This window comes from Callorhinchus milii, unplaced genomic scaffold (genome assembly GCF_018977255.1).
Source record: "Callorhinchus milii isolate IMCB2004 unplaced genomic scaffold, IMCB_Cmil_1.0 Scaffold2, whole genome shotgun sequence".
In the NCBI taxonomy this organism is placed as follows: domain Eukaryota; kingdom Metazoa; phylum Chordata; class Chondrichthyes; order Chimaeriformes; family Callorhinchidae; genus Callorhinchus; species Callorhinchus milii.
The window spans coordinates 98,545,956-98,564,838 of record NW_024704743.1 but is presented as its reverse complement, the minus strand read 5'-3'; the positions used below and the strand labels follow the sequence as shown (position 1 = coordinate 98,564,838).

At 40.5% G+C, this 18,883-nt stretch overlaps 1 protein-coding gene across 1 annotated transcript in view; it reads left to right on the top strand.

Moving 5' to 3' along the window:
- The window catches only part of trappc9 (trafficking protein particle complex subunit 9), a 497,684-nt gene that overhangs the window by 195,418 nt on the left and 283,383 nt on the right, over window positions 1–18,883 (top strand). Inside the window, exon 19 of the mRNA XM_042331670.1 lies at window positions 225–335. Within this exon, the coding sequence (XP_042187604.1) occupies window positions 225–335 (111 nt within the window). The remainder of the gene's footprint in view (window positions 1–224; window positions 336–18,883) is intronic.

Genomic DNA, 18,883 nt, shown 5'->3' with positions numbered 1-18,883 from the left:
TTCTTCCAAAGAGAGGAAAAAATTAAGATTGTGATTTGATATTTTGAATCTAAAGGGGAGGTTCCCCACTCATAGGTAACACAATTAAAGGTATATTTTATGGATGAATTTCATTTTGTGCAAAATAATCTATTTTGGTAATTAATTTCTTACTTGTTTACGCCACAAAATATTTTTACTTCTAAGATGCCTTTAAACTTGTTTAATGTATTGTGTTCCAACAGCACCCGGCAATGCCACCTACTCTTGGATGTCTACAATTCAACCGAGCATGAACTGACCATTAGTGCGAAGAATAATGAAGACCTAATTCTGCATGCTGCAGAGTGTCAGCGGTAGGTGATTTGCTGCCATGAGAAACACATTCCTAAATTGTTTTTGATAAGTTTGTTAGCTACCAGCAAAATGCCACCTAAATGTTTCAACGGCTTGTCAAAAATAATGACTGAAATTTAGGCCATGTAGTTGGAACATTTCAACCATATCATTTGTTGAGATGTCAAAGAATATGAATTGGTGTTGATTTGTTCTAGCTGATTTTAGTGTTGTCTACTGCAGTAGCCTTTTAGGATATTGTCTAAAAATGTTTTGTTTCATCTATGACCTGATTAGAAGCTTGGTGTAACCTTGGTGTAACTCTAATCATGTGATACCAATATTATTTATTTTTTTAGTTACAGTTTGCCTGTGGTTCAGATGGGTGGAAAAGGCCTGCCACTACAATTTTAAAGAAATATGTAACCATTCTCCTGGTTAACCTGTTTCGTATTCGCATCCTGATCCAAATTTACCCAAATTCAACTTAATTGGCTATACATCTCTTTATAGAATGTTGCTGGCAGAGAAGCTGCTGTTTTTTCCTACATAACAATATTCACTGCAATTCTAATCAGTTATATTTTATAAAGTACTCATCATTTTATTATATCTTTAAAGGCACCACAACAATGTATGTTTTATTTTTATTGTAAAGACACGAGGCAAGCCTATGTGGATCAATTTACAGCATTATGTTAGAAATACAATAAAACTCTTCTAAGTAGGATTATTCGGGACTTTACCATTTAATATGACTTACATGAAGTCCGAGTTGCATGGAAATTGTATAAGTCGTATAAAATCCGATTTAATCAATAATCTACATTGTTCATGCATAATTCAATGCTGCTGGGTGGTAAGTACGAATGCGTCGACGGGTCAGGATGTCATTTCTTATGATTCAATTCAGCCGGTAAGTGTGGCAGTAATGGAGGGTAGGGGAGCGGTGTTATGAGTTTGGTGGTGTTTTTATTATGAGTAGCGCAAAGAAATCTAAGTTATTTTGATGGAAAACTGAATGGGATGGGACTCAGGTGAATGTATGACTTTGACGATTAAACAATTTATAAAGATAGGACCTACGTGAGTTTTACTGCATATTGAATGCACTCCAACATGAAGGGCACTAAATAAATGCAAGTTGCTGTTCAATGTGTAGACCACCTCCAAATTATTTATCCCATTTTTCCCCTCCTTTTTCATTCACTCAATTCACTATAGTACATGTTATGTACTATGCAGCATTCTTAACAGAGAAAGCAGATATGCTCCAGGGCAGTAGTTTTCTTTTGCTGATTGCTAGGAAAATTGCCGAGACCAGCCGCAGTTTGGATCTTGTTGTCAGAGGAATTGAGAGGAAACTTCTACCTTGTGCTCCAATGATGGTGTATGTTAGAGGATTAAATGCCACCTTTTGCTACAGTTATACGGTGGGAAGTGAATCTGCTTTGCTTCAGGCACTTAGGCAATGTGGAGCAAAAACCTGGGTTTCTATTGCCTGCTGCACATCTCTTTCAACAACAACTTGCACTTACATAGCACCCTCCACTCAGGGTAGTGTCTCAGAGCGCTTAACAGTGGCAGCGCCTGACTCTGAACCGGGGTGGGGGGAAGGTGATAATAAGCACGGTCGAAAAGGAAGATTTTCAGGTGGGACAGCAACAACAACTTGCATTTATATAGCGCCCTTCATGCCGGATGGCACTTCGGCACAGTTAACAGGCCGATGCCGGGGAGGGAGAAGGTGACCATAGGCACGGTCGAAGAGGAAGGTCTTCAAGCACGACCAGAAAGTAGGGAGAGAGGGGCCGAGGTGAAGGGGTTGAGGGAAAGAGTTCTACAGCTTCGTCACGTAATGGCTGAAAGCACGGCCGCCCATGGAGTCTGGGAGCCGTAGCCAGTTGATTGGAGGCAGCGGGTAGTAGTGTAATAAGCACTGGAAAAAACAAATGCATAATTTTGTGCAGAGCACCAAAATCTTGTTTTTCCACGTTATTAAAGAGCTGGTCGCACAATTGGCTCTTTTAATAAAGGGGAAACACAATTTGTTTTACATTCCTGGGCTATCAACCTTGTGAATTCAAGCAAATGTGTTTCATATCCGTAACATTTATACTGCTTTGGTCAAAGCGCAATCTTCATGAAATGCCTGCTTCAAGTTGTGTCAGAAGTGAGGCGTTCGCTATGATTCATACTCTCAGATACCCATTTATCGTGCATGTTTGGCAGTGATTTGCAGCCAAAATCGAGACAATATTACAGTTAACATTGGAAGTTTTGCTGTCAAATGTGCAGTTTAAAAACAGTATTCAAATGTATGCTTACTGAAGTGATTTGGGCCCAGGGCATATTTGACTGGGTTCTAAAATAATCATTGCTAATGATGGTAAGTGCTCAGAAAGGAAAGTAAAAGAAACCTATTGCTTTGAAGTAACTTGCCAAGGGCTAACTAAGAAAGTAGTTATGATTTTCTGAAGAAAATCTTTTTCTCAGCATTGTAGTATTGTACACCGTTGAAGCCGGATGAGGTATGAAAGGAACTCCTGTTGTAAATTATAAAGCAGCTGATGATTTTGAAATAGGAGCTTCCAAAAGGTCGAGGAATAAGTGAGTTCTGCACAGTGATTAAGGAGGTGACAAAAATAAAAATATTGGATTGTGAGTCAGGCGTCAAGAAAGGCATCAACTGTTTATTGCCATTTTATTTTACTGGAAAAGCAATGGCCCAAACTTCTAATTGAACCAAGTTAACCCCATAGTTCCACAGTTGGTTGGTGTGCAGGATACATTTTTATTACTGAAAAGTAGCATTTAGCATATAGCGAGGGTTGATTCTACTGCATTTACTTTTGTGGCTTAAGATAACATTTGCAGTAAAAATGTTTGCAGAACGATTAATTAGAATTTTGACTGGATCTCTTTAAAACACAAGTAACAACAACATGATTCCATTTATTGAGCGCCTTTCACGTCGGGAGGACGTCCCAAGGCGCTGTACAGTTGGGTCAGGACCCGAGCAGGGGGGAAATGGTCAGGGTGAGGGGAGGGAAGGGAGAGAGTGAGGAGGGGGTAGAGAGTCCAGAGGGGAGCTGAAGGCACAGTCAAAGAGAAAGGTCTTGAGACCGGCCTTGAAGGAGGAAAGGGAGGAGGCGGCGAAGGCACTGGGGGATAGAGTTCCAGAGCCTCGGGGCTGAGAGGCTGAAGGCCCGGCCACCAATGGTAGGGCGGTTGGGGCGGGGGATGTGGAGCAGACCGGAGCCAGAGGAACGGAGGGTACGGGCAGGTAAGTAGGGGGATAGTAGGTCGGAGAGGTAGGAGGGAGCAAGGCCGTGAATGGCCTTGTAGGTGAGGGTGAGGATCTTGAATTCGATCCTCTGGGGGATGGGGAGCCAGTGGAGGCGAGCGAGGGTGGGAGTGATGTGGTCGCGAAGCCTGGTGCGGGACAGTACACGAGCTGCAGAGTTCTGAATGACCTGCAGCTTGTGGAGGGAGGTGCCGGGAAGGCCGGCGAGGAGAGAGTTCCCATAGTCCAGCCTTGAGGTGATAAAGGCGTGGACCAGAGTTTCAGCAGCGTGAGGGGTGAGGTAGTGCCGTAGTCTGGCGATGTTCCGGAGGTGATGGAAGGCGGTGCCAGTTGTGGTGCGGATGTGAGGGAGAAAGGACAGCTCAGGGTCGAACAGAAACCCGAGGTTCCTGATTGGCTTTGAGAGGTGGAGAGTGCAGCCTTGGATGCTGATGCTGTCAGCGCCTGAGGTGCGGAGGCGCTGACGTGAGCCAATCAGGAGGGCCTCAGTTTTGCGTACGTTGAGCTGGAGAAAGTTATCTCTCGTCCAGGACTCAATGTCGGACAGGCAGGCTGTCAGGACATCGGTGGTCGTGGAGTTGAGGGTAGAGGAGGAAAGGTAGAGTTGGGTGTCATCCGCATACATGTGGAAGTTAACCCCATGTCTGCGGATGTCACCAAGGGGGAGCATATAGAGGGTGAAGAGGAGGGACCGAGGACAGAGCCTTGAGGGACACCGCACGAGACAGTGCGGGGTGTGGAGGAGAAGCCGTTTGTGGAGACAAAGTGAAGACGGTGGGAGAGGTACGACCTAAACCACTCAAGGACAGGGCCTTGAAGGTTTAGGTGGGAGGACAAGCGGTGGAGTAGGATAGCGTGGTCGACCGTATCGAATGCTGCCAATAGGTCGAGGAGGACGAGGAGGCAGAGGGAGCCCTGGTCACAGATGGTCAGGATGTCATTGGTGACCTTGACCAGGGCAGTTTCTGTGCTATGGGCAGCACGGAAACCCGATTGAAGGGGTTCGAATAGTGAATGGTTGGAGAGGAAAGAGCGCAGCTGGGAGGCGACAACTCGTTCCAGGACCTTGGATAGGAAGGGGAGGTTGGAGATGGGCCGGTAGCTTGATAGCTGCGACGCATCAAGGGAGGGTTTTTTTAAGGTGGAAGTGATGGTGGCAGTTTTTAAGGGAATGGGAATAGAGCCAGAGGAGAGGGACAGGTTGACGATGTCTGTGATATGTGGGGCAAGGAGGTGGAGCTGAGAGATAAGGAGTGGAGTGGGGATGGGGTCAAGGGAGCAGGTGGTAGGTTTCAGGGAGAGGATGAGTTTGGTGACAGAGGGTGGGGAAACGGGTACGAAGGTGTGTAGGGGAGGATGGGTAGGAGTCGGAGTGTGGGAGGGAAGGGGTGGGTGGATGTTGGAGGGGAAGTGACCGCGGAGCGGATTCCCTTGATCTTGGATTCAAGGAAATCCAGCATCTCCTCGCAGTGAAGGTTGGAGGAGATGACCTGCGCGGGGTGGCGGGGGGGGACGGAGGATTTGGGATGTGGTAGAGAACAGTAGCCTGGGGTTGTTCTTCGCCTCCAGGATTATCCTGGAGTAGAAGGACGATTTGGCCGAGGCTAGAGTGGAGCGGTAGATTTTGAAGTAACACACAATATGCTGGTACTTGAAATTGGGGATATGACTGGTGACTCAAATTCAAAATAGACAGTCAATCAGAATACAATTTAAACTGTCTGGGTCTGAGAAAAGCAGGTCTTCAGTTTCAGAGTACAAGTGGGATTTAAACTGCATAATGCTTGTATCAAGTTAGCTGTAACTGTGCTGCAATTCATTACAGAATTATGCAAGAACCCTTGATGTAAGAATGTCAAACTGACTATTTTGCCAGGAGAATGTTCCTGACATCTAAAGCAACCATAGAAATGGAATAAACAACAATAGCAACTTGCATTTATACACGGGGTAGAGCTTGACAGTGGTGGAGTCTGACACTGAACCAGGGGGATAGGGAGGGGGAGGTGGCTGTAAGCATGATCATAAAGAAAGGTCTTTAGGCGGGTTTTGAAGGTGGGGAGAGAGGGGGCAAGCCAGAGGGATTGAGGGAAGAGAGTTCCAGAGTTTTAGGGCACGGTGGCTGAAGGCATAGCCACTGATGGTGGCTTGGAAGGCACGAGGGACAAATAGGAGGCTAGAGCCAGCCGAGTGGAGGAAGTGGGTGATGGAGTGGAGGATAAGCAGGTCGGATAGGTAAGGAGGTTGGAGGGAATGAAGAGATTTGAAAACGAGTGAGAGGATCTTGAAATCGAATAAAATAAAAGCCAAGCCAAAGCAATACAGCACCTAGCATACCTTGTAGTAAGAGCAGAATTACTTTCCAAAAAGCATTCTTATCAAGAGAAGTACTGGTCAGCCTGGTGAAGTGGTTGCACTCTTGTCCCTGAGACAAAAGATTGTGGGTTTAGGCCCAGTGTCGGGACTTGGAATCACTTAGTCTAAGCTGACACTCCAGTGCAGCGCTAGGGATGTGTTGCATTGTTGGAAGCGCTGTCCTTCGGATAAGATGTTAAACCAATGTCCCATCTGTTCAGGTGGATGTTAATGATCCCATGGCATTATTCAAAAAGAGAAGCGAGTTTCTCCCAGTGTCTGGACAATCCCACAAATAAAATTGGACATTCACTCCATCGCTGGTTGTGGGCCATTACTGTGCTCTATTGGTTGCTGCGTTTTGTCCACAAAATACATAGTCAATCCACTTTACGCTATATCTTGTGAAGGGCTTTGATATGTCTCGATGATATGATACTAGGTCATTTACTATTACTATTTATTATTTACATTTACTATTACTAGGTCAGTTTTGTTTGGGATACAAGTGGTTTGTGGAGGATGCCAAATGAGAAAGAAATAGCTTACTTTGTAGCATTTTCATTCTTCAAATGAAGACAATCTCCACATATTGCACGACCACTTCCTGACATCTGCTCAAGTTCTCAGTTGATTTTGGATTGTTTATTTCTTTCTCTTTTTGTATTATTTGTCAAAGTCATACTGAATACTGCCCTGAAAACCACTCCTCATATAATAAATAAATAATAATAATCCTTGCATTTGATATAGCGCTTTTCACGTCTTCTAGATGTCTCAAAGCGCTTCACAGAATATGCTGTAAAGTGAATTGACTATTTGTGGGTGAAACTTGGCAGCCAATTGCGCGCAGCAGTGTCCCACAAACAGCCGTAGATTGAAAATGACCAATTCATTATTGTTTTTGTTTTTTGGAGGGATTATTATTAGGCGTGTGGAGTACAACAACAACAAGATTCCATTTATAGAGCGCCTTTCATGTCGGGAGTAAGGAAACTTTCCCAAGGTTTCGCCCTGCCTGGAACTGAACCCAGGTGTCTCGCTTGCAAGGCGAGTGCTCTAACCGCTGAGCTACAGGAAACTTGGTACCTTTAACATGGGAGAGAGTACATGTTGCAGAATTGACTCCTAAAAACTTCTTAAAGAGGCAGCGCGCCTTCAAATTCTTTTCCATGTTCTGGTCTAACAGTAAAATTTAACCCAAAGGTGGATGCCTACATCAAAGACTGAGGCCCTACCAGCTGGCTAATGTCCCTTTTAGTTTACAGAATACTGCAGAGCAGGGGAAGGGGTGGGGATCATCTAGTAGATTTCTGAAACTGTTATTACATTATTACAGTTTGCAAAGGCAGTAAAGTAAGAACATGATCGTGGGGTGTTCAGCTAAAGGGAGAGAGCATGAAGCAATGTACATTTCAAAAGGTTCAATTATTTGTGGAAGGAAATTCCTTTTTTATTTTTCATTATTTCCCCCTCTCCCCATATGGATTTGTTTGATCACCCATATGAATGGCCAACTGTTCGTCAACTGGCAATACAGTTTGTAATTGCTAGGAGGTGCACAAAGTAAACCAGTAATGAATCGTGCCTGATTTTGGATATTTTTATTCACTTGTTTTAGTTTCTGTTTCAACAACAACTTGCACTTATATAACGCCCTCCACGCAGGTTAACGTCTCAGAGCGCTTAACCGTGATGGAGTCCAACTCTGAGCTGGGGTGGGAGGTGGCCATAAGCACGGTCAAAGAGGAAAGTTGTCAGGCGTGACTTGAAAAAGGGGAGGGGGGGGCAAGGCGGAGGGATTGAGGGAGAATGTCCCAGAGTTTTGGGGCATAGTGCTGAAAGCGCGACCTCCGATAGTGGGGTGGAGGGTGCGAGGGACGAGCAAGAGGCGAGCGCCAGTCGAGCGGAGGCACTGGGTGGTGGATTGGGGAGTGAGGAGATTGGAGAAGTAGGAAGATACCAGGGAGTGAATGGATTTGAACACGAGTGTGAGAATCTTGCAGTCGATCTGTTTGGTGATGGGAAGCCAGTGGAGCCTGGCCAGAACGGTAAAATGTGGGTATGGAGTTTGGTCGGGTTCAGTATGTGGGCATCAGAATTCTGAATGAGCTGGATCTTTTGAATGGTGGAGCTGGGGAGACCGGCGAGCAGTGTTTTGGAGTAATCCAAGCGGGAGGTTACAAACGCGTGCAAGAGAGTTTTGGCTGCATTTGGGGTAAGGTACGGTTGGAGGCGGGCAATGTGGCGGAGGTGGAAGAAGACAGTCCTGGTCAGGGACTGGATATGGGGGAGGAAGGACAGCTGAGGGTCGAACCGGATACCTAGATTGCGCACTGATTCTGTGAATCTGAGGGCGACCCAGGGAGGTTGAGCAGTTTAGATCTGTAGGAGTGAAGACATTGCCAGTATCCGAGGATTATGGCTTCCGTCTTGTCCATATTCAGCTGCGTGAAGTTTACACTCATCCAGGCAAAGCTCATGGGTAGATTTTTCTTTCCATGTTCACTTTGGGGGGGAAAGGATTGAATTTCACTCAACATTATTTTAAACTCTTAGTCCAGGAACAATAAACCTTCCAAACATTTACATTATTTTGCGTACTCAGGAATTTTATGCAGAATAGAATCCTTATTACTACCTTTAAGAAATCAGTCTTCTGTCTAAATAGCTGCCATTGTCTCTAAAGGTTGATGAGTAATTTCTGTTGCTACATAAATAAGCTAAAGATACAAATATTTTTATCAAGGTTTTTTTTGAAAAAGGTGTCCGTGGCATATGTTTTTGTTTCATTTTTAATACCACATTAGTGCAAATCTGTCTGTTCACTCTTCATACGTCTGTGTAACTGAGTTACACGTGACCTCCATGAATATTTCAGTTGTCATATTTTGCAGAATATTTCTGATCGTGTTAATTTTGTTCCCAGCCTTGGAAATTGTGATGAAATTGCTGCTGCAAAAGATAATTTATAGAAAACAAGCATTCAGCTAAATTACTCCATACAGGAGAGCTTAGCAGCCTCATAAACTTGTTTTGCATAATGTGATATGTTAAATTCCTTTTAGCGATGTTATTCCAAGGTAACGTAAAAATCGTCCCTTGCCAATTTTATTTCAATAAATGACATCCTCTAAAACATGTCTTTACAAATGCAAATTTAGACATTGAAGCTATCTAATAATATATTATTATTACGCAACATAAACATTATTTGGTGCATAAGATTAGAATGTTTCCCAGTTCTGATAAAGACTCGCATGTTGATCAACACGATCTGCACTTACAATATTTTCTATATTTGTTATAGATGTATGTTATGTGTCAGATTCTGCTTTAATAACAGGTGTATTGAAAGAAATAGGTGAGAAATTTGAAGATGCGTTAATTAAATTTTTTCAAAGCTCCTGGATTCAGGACTAATACCAGAAGATTGGAAGGTAGCAAGCGTGATTCCCTTTTGCAAGAAGGGAGAAAAGGACAAAATAATTGCAGTGGAAAAATTACTAGTTCCATTAGAAGAGCTTGAGTATAACCTGATTAGGTATGAGATGATCAGTGAGAATCAACATGGTTTTGTGAAAGGTAAGTCATGTCTGATTAAGTTTTTTTCATAGAAACACTGTGTTGGTAGATTGAGAAGGATTGATGGATATTATCTACATGGATTTTCGGCATTTAATAGATTTTCCACATAAGAAATTATTTAAGTTCACATTGGAAATAGAGGCAGCCAAGAAGCTTGGATAGGAATTTGATTGTGATATATGAGGCAGCTGGTTGGAATGAAAGAGCTGTTCTGTTTGGTGGCCATTAATGAGTAATGTCCTGCAGGTTTCAGTGCTGAGACCCTAGCTTTACACTCTGTACGTAAATAGCTGATATACAGCGGAAGCTACTTAAGGAAGGGCAGTACATTCATTCACAAGCAGCTCCAGGCTTCAATTAATTGCAATTTGACTTGTCCCATCTCCAGTCTGTCGCTCGTTTCTTCACCATTTCTCTGCCCACTCCCTCACTGATTGACAGTCCGGAGCCATATATAAATGGCAGGAGTCCAGTGTCATCACAATTTGACTCCTCCCGCTTCCATCCCAGAGCAGCTTGTGGCTGAATGGAGCCGCTCGAGACACAGAAGGTGCAAATGAGTAGACTCAACAGTGACCACCACGGCATTTGTCCAGATTAACCGGGTTATTTACAATAGCTAAAGAATACAAATTAATTAGGGCCGGGTGCTTGTCCGATTTACCTGGTGTTTTGGGGTTACCCTGTGTCTGGTTTAAACGGCTTCCACTATATATATGAATAAGGGGAATACATCTAAGTTGACATGAAGCTATGAGGTGTAGTGAATTATGAATAAATGAACAGAAAAATGCAATGGAACATAGACAAGTTAGTGAGCATGTGAATCTATGGCAGGCAGAGTTTAATGAGGCAAAATATAATGTGGTAGATTTTGAAAACATGTATGCCAAGTGGATTGAATGAACACATTTCTTAATACAAATATAGAATACACTTGCAGAAGGCTATAAATTAAGGATTTAATTTTGTGGTTAAAAGAAAAAAATATAAGTACTGGAGAAATAAAGCATAACCTTGGCATTTGATATTCTACCATATAATAATAATAATTCTTGCATTTGTTATAGCACCTTATATACATCTTTGAGACGTCTCAAAGTTCTTCATAGAATATGCTGTAAAGTGAATCAACTGTATATTTTGTGGGTGAAATCATCTTGAAATATCTTAGAGCTCTCAAAAAATTACTGTAAAATGTAGTGACTGTGTATTTGTAAGTGAAAATGGCAGCTAGTTTATGCTCAACAATATTTCACAAACAACCTTGAACCATTTTTTTTCTCTGGGGAAATGTTGGCCAAGCCACCATAAAAAACTTTGTGGGTGAATGCAGCAGCCATTTTGGACACAGCAATGTCTCACAAACAGCCGTGGAGTGAATGACAATTGGGCAAAGCAATATCCATTATATATGTGACAATTATATTGGGGACTTTTGGCCAGGACGCTGGGAGAAAGTACCTTCTCTTTTTGAATAGTGTCATCTGCAATTTAAGGATGCCAATAAAACTTATTGGCATCCTTAAAAAAATACAGTATGCATATTAGGATATCTCAATTTGTAGTAAATTACCCTTTGCACATCATTCTGTACATTCAATTCAGCTAAGTGCAAGTACAAAATGTTCAACTGATGTCTTAGGTATAATATTCTCAGTCCCAAAATTAGTTTTGTTTTGCTTTTATGAGATGCATTTTCCTAACAAAATATAATTATTTGAGGCTTTAATGCTTCATGTTTAGAATGGTTTTCACACACTTAGTCCAGTAGCAGTAGCCGAAGCAATATAATATTTGCTTGTTCTCTTGAAGGTTAATCGTTCAAGTTTCAGGGATATTTTTCAGATGCAGCATGAAATAAGTAAATTAAATCTGTCAATCATTTTCTGTTTTACCATACACCGTGTTGTAATTGATAAAAATTTTCATCATTTAAAAAATCTGTTGCGGCATTGTTTTCCACAGAGACTAGTTTACATTTTGGAGTGGATCCCAGTCTTGTACGGGTTAGTCTTATATTACCTAACCGTTACAAGGTTTTTGGGTAGTGTGTAGGTTGCAATAAAGATAACACCCACCTCTATATATTTTTGTTAGCGCAAAGCAATATCCGTTATATATGTGACAGTTTTTTAAGTGATTTTTTTGGCACTGATCGAGGTGAGGGATATCAGTGTTGGGGAATAGAGCACTTTTCTATTTTCTACGCTCAGAGTCAGCAGATGCAGGATAAAAATAGCCTGTTCGGTACCAAATCCAGCTTCTCCTTGTCTTGTCACAACGATGTACCCTAACTCCATCAGGAGAGCATTCCTTCCTACTGATAAGATGTTTCTGTTTTTCATATCAGGCATCCTTTTGCAGCCCTTTAATTAATATTGTGAATTAAAGACAAATATTATGCTGTGGTCTCAAATTTACTTTGGTTGTCCAAACTTCTTTCACATAAGATCCTTAATGATGTCAGAAAAGAGTGATGTTTGCACTTATCCTATACTGGATTCAATACCAAGTTTGCTCATAAGGTACACAGGTAAACATTACATTATAACCTATAGAATGATTTGAGACATACTCCCGACATGACGGGGCCTATATCAAATGTAAGGATTAATAGAAGCATTTTTTCTTCTGTATCATTCCGTTTCCCAATTTTCTGTAATACTGTTCCTGTTTTACGGCCCCTGTCAAAAATTATGTAAGTCGTGTTGAAATGTGTCATTGCATAACTTACATGTGACATCATGATATCTAATTATCAAACAAAATAGGATTTGCTCATGTTTTGTAAGAATGAAAAAAAACATTTTAATAATATGAATGAGTCATTTTATTGCACACAAGATAAATATGTTAACACATTGCTAATAGTTTCAAAGCACACCATCAGACCCTTGTTTGTATTTAGTCTCCAAAATTCTGAACCTTAAATTCTGAGTTAATTTCTTGCAATCAGTGCACAGATATGAAGCAAAATCTCCTTGTAGTCTTCACTACTCCAGCAGTAGACTCAGCTTTAAGGTTATGTAAGATTCAGCCTTTGGGGAGCTGAGTTCAAATCAGGAGCATAAAAGGATCCGTGTGTATCAAGTCAAGAACAATTAAAGTTGTTGCTTCTGCTGTATTTTGAAAGAGAATGACAGTGAAATCTTTGTTTACATTTGTCAGAATCTTTTTTTAAACAAATCACTATGTCAAGAATTGTTGCTTTGAGAGTTGAACTCCACATGGATTTATTAGCGATGCAGATAAAATAAATGTTCTTTCAAAAGGTGGTGCATAGCGTGGATATCTTGCACACTTTTGTTTCTTCACAATTTGTTTGATGTTAAGCCTAGTAATTTGTTTGAATCTTTATTATCCATTCTGTGGATGGATAATAAAGATTCCCATTTATTATCACTGTTCATGGATGCACTCTCTATGTGGTTGATGCACACTCCCCCTAACCGAGCAAGTATGGAACTGTGGTGTCTTGTTCGACCCTCAACTGTCTTTTAAACCCTATATCCATACCATTACCCATTCTGCTATCCCCTACCTCCGTCTCTGCCACTATCTCTACCCTCAACCTACTGCAATCCTCATCCATGCTTTCATTAAAACTTCACCAACTTGTCCGCTCCCTCTGTTCTGCAGGCACGGGCTGCTCCATGTTCCCTGCCCTTCCTGCTCCACTATCTGGGGTCAGATCTTCAGCCTTTCTGCCCCCACCCTCTGTAACTCCAGCCTGGTGACCCTCTTCCGCAGCTCGGGGGCAAACCCTGTTTGTCCAGCGCCTTGGGAAGTCCTCGCGACGTGAAAGGCGCTATATAAATGATATTTGTTGTTATTGTAGTCAACTGGTAGCAATCATATTTTGTAATCCATGCAATATCTTTTGTCATTCAGGAGCTTGTAGATTTTGACATTTGGAGGGTTTTAGTCTCCAAGAAGAATTCTAATTTATGACCTTTATCATATAAGGATAAAATGTGTGGTATTCAATATTTTTCGTCTGATACTTATTACAACAATTTGCCATCTTTAATGTGAAACACTAAAAATCCTGTAGGTGTCAGAACCCACTCCGAGAATGGAGTTTCCCAATCCAGATGAGAAATTTAATGCCATTAATGGATTTGAATATCTGATGCTTTGAAGTTTCAACTGCTGCAGTTCCTTTTAAATTTTGTTTTGGTTTTTATATGCGTTTTGGTACCTTAAATCCTGTAGCTCAGTGGTTAGAACATTCACCTCGCAAGCGAGAGACCTGGGTGCTATTCCTGCAGGGTGAAACGTTGGGCAAGTTTCCTTACTCCACACGTTTCTGTTTACCTCACAGTAAGTAGGAACCCGGTTGTTAGTCGATTGGCAGATTGCTTTTCTCGTGATAATAATCCCTCAAAAAAACAGTAATAATTTGGTCACTCAATCCACGACTGTTCATGGGACACTGCTCTGCGCAATTGGCTGCCGCGTTTCTCCCACAAATATACAGTCAACTCAATTTACAGTATATTCTATGAGGCACTTTATGACGTCTGGAAGATGTGAAAAGCACTATATCAAATGCAAGGATTATTATTATTATTAATCTTCAAAATCATTATGAATCATCTGCCCCACGAGAGATGCTTTACAAATTAAGGTTTACACCTTCCTCTTTGACCTTGTCTTTGGTCATCTTTTCCTCACCCTGGAAACCATACCCCACCCCGAATACAACCCCCAGTTTGCGTGCAAACCCTCCAGTGCCATCAGAACATTCCCCAACTTGAAAGGTACTAGAAATTTATAATTGAAATTTGTTGTTGTAGGCCTGAGAAAATGTACAAAACTGAGTCCAATTCCATTGGGGACTGCATTAGTTAACCCATGAATTAATTGTTAAAAAGATTTTGAATGTAGTTTGTCTATGTGGAGAGCCATGTTTTGAGTACCACACATATTTTGAGTTCATTGTGCTGGAGGCAGGTAGTTCCGTGAGAATAACAATTTACTCTGTTGCAGTATCAATGCAGTTGTTGGAAATATTTTTGAGCAGCTGTACTCCTACTTCTTCCTTAACATGGAACCAATTCTGCATTTCGTACTAGTTGCTTGTGTTTTGTTGCAGTTTCTTCAGTCACTAGCTAGTGTGATTTTTAATGATAATAATAATCCTTGCATTTGATATCGCGTTGTTGAAATGTAAGTGTAGCTGCCCGCTCCTAATTGTTTTGCTACTCAAAGTGTCTTTGAATCACTCCCAGCATTATGAATGAGGCATAATGTTCCCACACAAAATGCTTGAAGCTGGGCACTTGTTTCATTAACATTTTAGACAGTCATTTCAAAACTTAATGAAAGATTATAGAAAATGTTAACATTCTGTTGGAGCTGTGGACAAGGTGTCTCTTAAACTAACACAAGTTCTTCTTGCAATGCCTGTCAGCTATTGCAGTTCTAATTAACAGGGCTGAGCAAGCAGTTGGCGGCACCATGGTAACAACCTTTTTGCTTTATGCCTTAATTTTATCAAAGCAAAGGTAATCGTATTGTTACAGAAGACATTGGTGTATTTTTATAAGCATTGACTAAAAGTAATGGGGGAAATACCTATTGTAATACTTGTTTTAAAACTGGTGTAGAGTATGGTAGTTATGTCTTGAAGTCTTTGTTTAAATGTTTAATCTGTCCCTTTTGCTGGATTTCCATACTATTGATTGAACTCATATTGCATGCTGGCTGAATTCCTCCAAGAGCAAAAACTATTTAAAAGTCGAGCAGTTCTTTCCTTTGTCTGTTGATCTCTCGTAATAAAATTCCAGATGTAATGATTTTGTATTTTCTTTCAAAAAAGGTAATACTTTTAAATAATGTTCTTCTTATCGAGAAAATACAGCATGATCCTGGCACAGAGGTTTAAGTCAGTGTAAGGTTTAAATTCTGAGCTGTTTTTGGCCAGCAGTTTTGGGTAGATTAGAAAATAATTTAATTAGTATTGAACGGTAATGAGCATTGCATTTCATTGCTTTGCACATAATTACATACATGTCCTTCTTTGTCAGTGGTAATGTGTACAATATAAATAAGTCCATAATAAAAATGCAACTTCCTTCTTTGTTTCCGTCCGTCCTTCCCTCTCTTTGTTTCTCACTCTCACCTCCCTCGCTTTTATATGTTGCCAAAAATAATGAAGAGCAAATTCTTCATGTTTAAAGCAGGTCTGAGATGGCTAATAATTCAGAGGTCTAATACAATGTATACGGGTGCAACAAATATATAATAATATAAAACAAAAGTTACATTAATACACCAGGGAACTGATTTATCTGTGATATTTGATACTTGATCATGTGCAGCTTGAAATTGAGTTGTATTTGTGTTGATTTTTATTGGTTAATATTGACAATTACTGTTATTTAATTGTTTTCTATTTTGCTAATTTTTATAGATTTATTCTGATGACAAAAATGCCCAATTTCCTGATTGTCAGGTTGCTGCTGCCAGTGCATCCTGCCCACTGCACATTTGCTCTATTCGTAAAACGTATCACTGAGTTAATGGCACTTCTTGCACATAGTGTGCATGTGCAGCAACCAGAAAGTGATCTTAGCAGTGCTTCCTGTGCGCAGCATGCAGGAATTGATGTCAGTGACGACCTATTGACCTGAAACTAGGCCAATTTTAACATCGGAAAAAATCAGTAAAAATCAATTTTTATTGATGAAAATGTATTTTGATTTGATTTGCAGAACATGATGAATATCGTTTACTGATTTGTATGGAATTCAAGCAAGAGTAATCATAAGATAAACATGTCCTGTTTCATGTTTGAAATTGTCAATCCAGATAGATAGTTACGATATTAAACAATCTGTTTCCCTCCCTGGTTTCCCTGTGTGATGCATCAACTATGGCCAAAGTAGCCAAGGTTGTACCTAGGTTTCTGCCAATGCTGCTGTGAAACAGCTGCTAGGAGATGTTCAAGAGAAAGTTGTGGTCAGCTTTCGGAATCATTCACGATTCCTGCTGTTGATTGATATTCAGTGCTTCCTGGTAGAAAGTGTGCAAGTGTGCAATGTTTAAGAGCCTTGTCCAGAGATCAAGAAAAAATGTACCATATTGTGGAAAATACCGAACCTATAATACAGGAGGGAGAAGTGAAGAGCAGGGTATGGGAGAGAGGATTAAGTGGGGGGTGGAGATTCCTGTGGAGTGTATTCAATTGGCATAGACTAGGTGGGCCGATTCATCTGTTTCGATGTTGTTACAGTCTATAATTCAATGAAGTACAATTTGATGGAGCAAAATTTTGCATGGATACTGTCTGGGCCCAAAGATAATAACAAATCTGAACAATATAATAATAATAATTCTTACATTTGATATTGTGCCTTTCATGTCAGGAGATGGTCTCAAAGTGCTTCACAGGATATATTGTAAACTGTATTGACTGTGTGTTTGTAAGCGAATTTTGCACATAGCAAACTCCCACAAACAGCCATAAGTGAATGACAAATTTTCTCTGAGGGATTTTGACCAGAACACCAGAATCTTTAATATCTGCTCTAGTAAGTAGACAGGACCTCAGTTTCATGTCTCATCCAGAGTATGGCACCTCTAAAAATGCAGCTCTTTCCCCCCAGAAAAACTGCATTGGAGTTTCATCCTAGATGATGTGAGTTCAAAGACCCAAAGTGGGTCCTGAACCAACAACCCTGAATATAATAATATTAATCCTTACATTTGATACAGCGTTTTTCACGTCGGGAGGACGTCCCAAAGCGCTTCACAGAACACACTGTAAAGTAAATTGACTGTATATTTGTGAGTGAACGCGGCAGCCAATTGCGCACAGCAATGTCCCACAAACAGTCGTAGATTGAAAATGACCAATTTATTATTGTTTTTGGTTTTTGGAGGGATTATTATTATTAGGCGTAATATTGAATATTGATCTATGTAGCACATCTACACCACTACGTCCCTTCTGTAATACATTTTTCCCGGCTCCAGCTGCATAGAAACAGCTCGGAGTGTAATATATCTTCATTTTAATTTCTTCCTCTGTAAGGAAAATGAACTGAATTAGTAAGGAGTGCCGATAGATTTAAAAGTATACAAATATAACAAAGTATATTTCAGTAGGAAACATTAATATGTATTTAATTAACAGAGGTGGAAATGAAAGATTATTTGGGAATGATTATTTATACTTCACTGAAAATCTCTAGTCAGTAGGAAGCAGTTATCGACTGATAACTAATGCTGATCAACTATTAGCTAATGTCTCAAGAACATTTTGACCTTGCCTTGTCCAGCGCATATTTTTTGATTTGTTGGAATCTGAAGCTGGGGAATATATGTTTAGGTTTGAATTCTAAAAAATATGGGAATAGGTGAAAATTTTATTTTTTACTTGATAATCATAGAATATCTGTATAAAATATTCTCCCAAGCAATGGAGTGGGTTGGAGTATTGCATCCAGTTCAGGGTAACCTTTTATAGCAAGGGCACAAGAGCAGTGAGATTACAGCAGAGAGGCATTGAGATGGTACCAGGGTTAATAGGTTGTTTAAAAAGTTGGTTTATTTTTGCTGAAATAAAGAAAGAAGGTTGATGCAGAATCCAATGTGGGTTTCAAAATTATGAACAGATTTGATAGAGTAACAGATAGAGAATATTTCCACTGATTGTGAAACTGTGAGCTTGATGCTTTTTTAAAAAAAATGCTTGCCACTGAGACTGACTCTTAAACTCTGAGTGTTCTCAAATGATTTATGTTGCTATCAGCAGTATTTTATATCAGCTAAGTGGGCTGTTTATGCCAAAGCTTATACAATTATTTCCTCTCATGAGGAGCCTCAAGGGTATTCATTTAAGGTTGCAATATGAAACTATACCATCAATTAGATTGATCAGGTCAGGTATGTTATTTTGAAGAACGCATTTGCCAGATGTCTGCATGCTCTGTCATTTAATTTCTTTAAAGTAGGTTTGCCACCAATATTAGCCTAAAGAAATGTTTGAATCTTTCAGGATGTTTGCAGCTTTGTGTTGAAAATTTCTATAAAGGTTGTATATGGGTTTTGGTCTGATAGCAGATTATAAATTCAAACACTCACCATGTCTTGAGCTCATGCTCTCTGCTGATACATATGTTCAATGTTGAGGAAATGTTGCATTGCTGGAGATGCTGTCCTTTAGATGTGACAAAGCCAGGTCTCACCTGCATGTTTGGATGGTTCAGGTGGTTACTGAAGAGTTCTCAGTGTATCCCAATCTTCCTCCCTCATCTTAGTATAACAAAAAAAACAGATTCCTTGGTTATGCATGGCATTAAGACA